This window comes from Microtus pennsylvanicus, chromosome X (genome assembly GCF_037038515.1).
Source record: "Microtus pennsylvanicus isolate mMicPen1 chromosome X, mMicPen1.hap1, whole genome shotgun sequence".
Taxonomy (NCBI): Eukaryota; Metazoa; Chordata; class Mammalia; order Rodentia; family Cricetidae; genus Microtus; species Microtus pennsylvanicus.
In genome coordinates, this window is record NC_134601.1 from 101,173,012 (window position 1) to 101,180,246 (window position 7,235).

Below are 7,235 nucleotides of genomic sequence, written 5' to 3' on the forward strand. Positions count from 1 at the left end.
GTGGGACCCCTCCATGGAGAAGGCCAGATGGATATTGAGGGTGGCACTCGCCCTTCAGCTGGCCTGCTGCTTGTCCCTCCTGCAGCGGACTGAAGCCTTACTGCATGCCATCACTGCCGGGGCTCCTACTGCCCTCCAGCATCCTCCTCTGGCTCTGCTCCTGCCCCACAGAGAAGGAACACAGACTTCTTTCATATTCTGTCTTTAACCTTCTCCGCACCTTCACTTTCTCAACTTCCACCCTCACCTCCAAAAGGAAGGGAAACAAGCTGTGAATGAGGAATGCTGACTGACAAACCAAGGCAACTTTCAAGAAATGGCGTCTGCTCTGGCCATTTCTTTTCACCTCTTAAGCACCAAAGCCTCAGGCAGGTTTGCGGACTGCTGATTGCCACGTTGATTTCTGCCTTGATGTTATTTTTAATGGTTTTAAATTTTTCGTGGGGGGGGGGTTGAGCAAAACAAAGTCACTGGGCAGATCACTGCCATCTTTACATACTCAGACTTTTTTTTATAAATTTATTTATTTATTAAAGATTTCTGTCTCTTCCCTGCCACGGCCTCCCATTTCCCTCCCCCTCCCCCAATTAAGTCCCCCCCCAGCCCGAAAAGCAATCAGGGTTCCCTGTCATGTGGGAGGTCCAAGGAACCCCCACCTCCATCCAGGTCTAGTAAGTTGAGCATCCAAACTGCCTAGGCTCCCACAAAGCCAGTGCATGCAGTAGGATCAGAAACCCATTGCCATTGTTCTTGAGTTCTCAGTAGTCCTCATTGTCCGCTATGTTCAGAGAGTCCGGTTTTATCCCAGGCTTTTCCAGACCCAGGCCAGCTGGCCTTGGTGAGTTCCCAGTAGAACATCCCCATTGTCTCAGTGTGTGGGTGCACCCCTTGCGGTCCTGAGTTCCTTGCTCATGCTCTCTCTCCTGGTCCTGATTTGGACCTTGAGATTTCAGTCCGGTGCTCCAATGTGGGTCTCTTTCTCTGTCTCCTTTCATCACCTGCTGAAGGTTAATATTCAGGAGGATGCCTATAAGTTTTTCTTTGGGTTCTCCTTATTTAGCTTCTCTAGTATCACTAATTATAGGCTCAATGTCCTTGGTTTATGGGTAGAAACCATATATGAGTGAGTACATCCCATGTTGCTCTTTTTGGGTCTGGCTTACCTCACTCAGGATAGTGTTTTCTATTTCCATCCATTTGCATGCAAAATTCAAGAAGTCCTTGTTTTTTATTGCTGAGTAGTACTCTGATATGTATATATTCCATACTTTCTTCATCCACTCTTCCATTGAAGGGCATCTAGGTTGTTTCCAGGTTCTGGCTATCACAAACAATGCTGCTATGAACATCGTAGAGCATATACTTTTGTTGTATGATAGGGCCTTTCTTGAGTATATTCCCAAGAGTGGTATTGCTGGATTCAGGGGTAGGTTGATCCCGAATTTCCTGAGAAACTGAAACACTGCTTTCAAAGTGGTTGCACAAGATTGCATTCCCACCAGCAATGGATGAGTGTACCCCTTTCTCCACAACCTCTCCAGCAAAGGCTATCATTGGTGTTTTTGATTTTAGCCATTCTGACATACCTCTTCAATATAGTGCTTGAAGTTCTAGCAATAGCAATAAGACAACATAAAGGGATCAAGGGGATTCGTATCGGAAAAGAAGAAGTTAAGCTCTCGTTATTTGCAGATGATATGATAGTATACATAAGCGACCCCAAAAATTCTACCAAAGAACTCCTACAGCTGATAAACACCTTTAGTAATGTGGCAGGATACAAGATCAACTCCAAAAAATCAGTGGCCTTCCTATACACTAAGGATAAGGAAACAGAGAGGGAAATTAGAGAAGCATCACCTTTCACGATAGCCACAAATAGCATAAAATATCTTGGGGTAACTCTGACCAAGGATGTGAAAGATCTATTTGACAAGAACTTTAAGTCTTTGAAGAAAGAAATTGAAGAGGACACCAGAAAATGGAAAGATCTTCCTTGCTCCTGGATTGGGAGGATCAACATAGTAAAAATGGCAATTCTACCAAAAGCAATCTATAGATTCAATGCAATCCCCATCAAAATCCCATCAAAATTCTTCACAGATCTGGAGAAGACAATAATCAACTTTATTTGGAAGAACAAAAAACCCAGGTGTCGTGGCCCGTGAGGGTCCAACATAAATTCCCTGATTCCTCAAACCGGCTGGAACGGAGTCGCGAGGAAAAGAACCGACACAGCTTACACCGTCATCATGGAAAATGGCCGGATTTGCCGTTTATTGTCCAAACCTTTTATATACCCACACCAAATTGAGCGGGGAAGGGAGAAAACACATTACGCCATTCCTTAGGCAGCCAAGTGCCTGGGCCCAAATCACATCCGCATCTAGCAGTCAGGTAGGCCCTGAATTAGCATCTCCATAAGACATCGTTCCAAATTACAAAGGAAAGAAGCACCAAATATCTGAGCTCTTAAGTCATCAGCTTCAGTCAAACATCTCTTCTCAGGTAATCCACATCTTAACAAAAGAAGCTAGGAGCAGGCATCCTGGCCTTTGTTAGGGGCAGAGACAGTTTGTCTGCAGAGCTACAGTGGTCAGCTCGGACCGGGCTAATGGCTTTTGTGCCATATCGAAATATGGGCCCACACCCAGGATACCCAAAACAATCTTAAAAACAACAAAGGATTGTCTGGAGGCATTACCATCCCTGACTTCAAACTCTACTACAGAGCTACAGTATTGAAAACAGCTTGGTATTGGCATAAAAACAGAGAAGTCGACCAATGGAATCGAATAGAAGACCCTCACATTAACCCTCAAACCTATGAACACCTGATTTTCGATAAAGGAGCTAAAAGTATACAATGGAAAAAAGAGAGCATCTTCAACAAATTGTGCTGGCAAAACTGGATGTCAACCTGTAGAAGAATGAAAATATTTCCATATCTATCACCATGCACAAAACTCAAGTCCAAATGGATTAAAGACCTCAATAGCAGTCCGAACACACTGAACCTGATAGAAGAGAAAGTGGGAAGTACTCTACAACACATAGGCACAGGAGACCACTTCTTACGTATAACCCCAGCTGCACAGACATTAAGGACCTCATTGAATAAATGGGACCTCCGGAGACTGAGAAGCTTCTGTAAAGCAAAGGACACTGTCGCTAAGACACAAAGGCAACCCACTAACTGGGAGAAGATCTTCACCAACCCCGCAACTGACAAAGGTCTGATCTCCAAAATATATAAAGATCTCAGGAAACTAGACCGCAAAAGGCTAACCAACCCAATTATAAAATGGGGCATTGAGCTGAACAAAGAATTCTCAACAGAAGAACTTCAAATGGCCAAAAGACACTTAAGGTCATGCTCAACTTCCTTAGCGATCAGGGATATGCAAATCAAGACAACTTTAAGATACTCAGACTTTTTAAAACGCAGCCTGTCAACCACCAACTTCTTCCACATTTGGGACCTGAGCCAGAGTTTAAAAGGGAACCAACAAAACTCACAGAGAGGGCAGGCAGGGTTCTGTCCAGTAAACAGCACGGCACCAGTTAGGACAGGCGTGGTGGATATAACTGTAAGATACTGTCGCTAAGTTATTCAGGCCTACCCTCTCCATTATCGGAATCCTCCACTGTGCAGCCACGCAGTGTGGTTTAGTTAAAGGAACCGATGTGTCCCCTTCTCCCCTGGTAGTTGGTCAGCGGTGGACTCTGTGACCCTTGTCCAAACCTGTGTTGTAAGATCTCGGGGCTTTCTCCCTGTCTCTCTTCTTCCTCCAACACTTTATCTTCTATTTTCAGTCTCTGTATCTTTCACTCTCTCTGAGTACCACTGAAGAAACTGTTCCTTTTAGAACAGAATGTAGCTCAGACCCTGCTGTGGCATGAGGCCTCGTGCCTCTGTCGCATCTGCTGTGAAGCACACAGCACTCTATTTATTGTACAAAGTGACTTTATTTGCCTTCTAGAATTGTTTATAACAGATGGTTATAAGAGGTAATAAACAGAAAACTCTAAAAATAGCATTATGAAGACATAAATTAAAGGAAATTATACAAAATTGTGTGTGTCCTGGAATCAAGCCAGTATATTGCACATGATAGAAAAAAACTCTACCACAGACTTAAATGTACAACCTGGGCCTCTGATTCTTAAATTTGTCAAAGTAATGATAGTCAAAGAGAAAGGCCATGAAAAACTCATGATTGTTGACTAGATCTAAGACAAGAAAAAAACATGCTATAAAAATCTTTACTGAGACAATTTTCTATTGAATCAAGGTATATATTGAAAGAAAAAGATAGGAAACACACACACACAGAGAAAGAGAGAGAGAGAGAGAGAGAGAGAGAGAGAGAGAGAGAGAGAGAGAGAGAGAATATGAAAGTATTAGTCAGTGTAGCAATGTAGCCATTAAGAATAATTTGAATTGATAGATTACTGGCAAACAATATTAAGGAGATTTTGTTTTGCTCTTTAAACTTTTGCATGTTTTTTTAAAGATGTTACAAAAGAACAGGTTTTTAAAAAAGGGATGAACTATGTTAAAAAGTTGTTGAAAACTGGCATTTAGATTAAATAGAATGGCAAAGCTGAGCACCTGTTAGAACTGAGATAGAAGAAGCTACATAAAGTCTTGCTCCCTAATCAGTGTCACTATTTGGGAAAATCTAGACACTGTATAAGGTTGTCCCTAGCAGGATGAAGACTGGGAGCACGCCCTCAGATGCTAGATCTTGCCTGCTTCCTTCCTTTATTCTTCTGCTTTCTGACTGCGTGTGGTAAGCAGCCTCTTCCTTGTATATTTTTTTCTGCTTCCATGATGTTCTGTCCCATCACAGGCTTAGAAACAAACAACAAAAAAGTCATTCATGTTGGATAGAATCTCTGAAACAGTGAGCTAAAATAAATAATTCTTCCACATTAAGTTGTTCGTTCCGGAATTTTGGTCATAGAGACAAAACCCTGACTAATGCAGCACTGTGCAAGACTTCAGGAGAAGAAAGCAGACCTGGGATCTGGGGACAAGAGAATGGGAGACACAGCCCTTTCAAGAGTTTTGGATAAGAGTATAGGAGTGTGTGTTTGACAGAGAGTTGTTAGTATAAGACACCTTAAATGTCTATGATGAATCTACAGCCCAATCTCAGCCTCAGCAAAGAGACTTAGAAAACATCATGTCATAATATCAGATTAGGTGATCCTGAATGGCTAGCATCTCCCTTAACAAAAAATGTTGTTTTCCCATACAATGCACAGCACCTCGGGTTCCTTTTTGTTTAATTTCTTTTGAGGTTATAATATAAATGTTTTTCACCCTTTTCTTTCCTCCCTCCAAACCCTCCTATAAACTCTTCCCCATTCTCATCCAAATTCATGGCTTCATTTTTTTCATTAAGTTTTATTGTATGTATATAATATATACACATATATGTTTTCCTAAATATAACCACTCAGTCCACACATTATTACTTATATGTATGTTTTGGGGGCTGACCACTTAGCAGTGGACAACCAGTTGGTGTGCTCTTCCCCGGAGAAGACTACTTTCTCCATTCTCCAGTTGCCTATAGTTCTTGGTATAGGGGTCCATTGGTGTTCAGCTCATGTCTGGGCAGTCATGTGGATGAGATACCGGTGTAACTACTGACATTACTAGGAGACACAATCTCACAACAAACTCCTTTATCCTCTGACTCTCACAATCCTTCTGCCCCCTCTTTTGCAATGTCCCCCAAGTCTGTGGTGTGGCAGTGTTGTATATGCAGCATTGGGACTGGGGTTCACACTCCAAATTTTGATTCATTGTGGTTTTCTGTAATGACCTTGGTCTATTACACAGAAAAGTTTCCTTAACAAAAGGTGAATACTACACTTCTCTTTGGGTATAAAGACACGTGTTCATAGAATATTGTTAGGGTTTATGCTGATTTAGTACATTAGTGGGTGTAGCTTCCCTTCCAATAACCATGACTTCATTAGCATTGAATAGTTAACTAGGTTTCCAGTACCAGGCTTATTTTCCCTCTTTTTGAGCAGGTTGTAAGTCCAATTAGAGAGTTTTTGGTTACTGCCAAGGTATGTGTTCCACTGCTGCATCCCTGGTGTTATTGTGTCTTGTTGGTCATTGGTGTGGTTCACAGATATCAGAACTGGGTAGGACTCTTGGTTACTTCCTTCCTTTGGAAGCTTGCATGTTGCCCTCTACAAGTGCCATGATATATAGTCCTCAAGGGAGCAGGACTTTCAAGTCACCTCCAGTTCAAGTCTCTACATCTTCAGTGAATGGTGTCTTCAGCAACAGGGGTTTACCATCCACTTCTGGGAAGCAATGAAGGGAAACTACAAAAGATTGTACATTTTGGAAGGCTCTTGGACATCCCTGGCCAACAGTTCAAAAGAAGGCTTCTCATGCTTGGTATTGGAGGGGTTTTTTAAGTGGCCTTTGACTATTGAAAGGAGCATTATCAGCTCAGATAAGAAAAGTTCGTTGACTTTTCCTCTGCTGCCGCCAAGGTGCTCGGTTCTTCCGAGGAAGCTAAGGCCGCGTTGGGGTGAGGCCCTCACTTCATCCGGCGACTAGCACCGTGCCGGCAGTCCGCATCATGGCCTCCGTCTCTGAGCTCGCCTGCATCTACTCCGCCCTCATCCTCCACGACGACGAGGTGACGGTCACGGAGGATAAGATCAATGCCCTCATTAAAGCAGCTGGTGTCAATGTTGAACCTTTCTGGCCTGGCTTGTTTGCAAAGGCCCTGGCCAATGTCAACATTGGGAGCCTCATCTGCAATGTAGGGGCTGGTGGGCCTGCTCCAGCAGCCGGAGCCGCACCAGCAGGTGGTCCTGCCCCCTCCACCGCTGCTGCCCCAGCTGAGGAGAAGAAAGTGGAAGCAAAGAAGGAAGAATCCGAGGAGTCTGATGACGACATGGGCTTTGGTCTTTTCGACTAGGCTCTTTGATACCATGGCTAATAAAAGGATGAATCTGTAAAAAAAAAAAAAAAAAAAGAAAGAAAGAAAAGTTCGTTGAAGATGTTTCTAGTGACCACAAGCGTTATACAGTAAAAGTACAGCTGACAGATCACTCGACAGACTCATGGGAGTGTATTCCATCTGATGAGAAGCTCGATTTGCAGAGCTTCAGGAACACCAGTCTTTTGAATAGTCACTGTCAATTTTGTAGGAATCTTGTGAGACCATGGATTTTCCTTTTCCATAATG

The 7,235-nt window shown here is 43.1% G+C and overlaps 1 protein-coding gene across 1 annotated transcript; it reads left to right on the top strand.

Annotated features, from left to right (window-relative positions):
- The first annotated feature begins 6,514 nt into the window (after positions 1-6,514).
- Positions 6,515-7,035, top strand: LOC142840564 (large ribosomal subunit protein P1). The gene has a single exon (XM_075957049.1). The coding sequence runs from the start codon at positions 6,621-6,623 to the stop codon at positions 6,963-6,965; it is 345 nt and encodes a 114-aa protein (XP_075813164.1). The 5' UTR covers positions 6,515-6,620; the 3' UTR covers positions 6,966-7,035.
- The last annotated feature ends 200 nt before the right edge of the window (positions 7,036-7,235 follow it).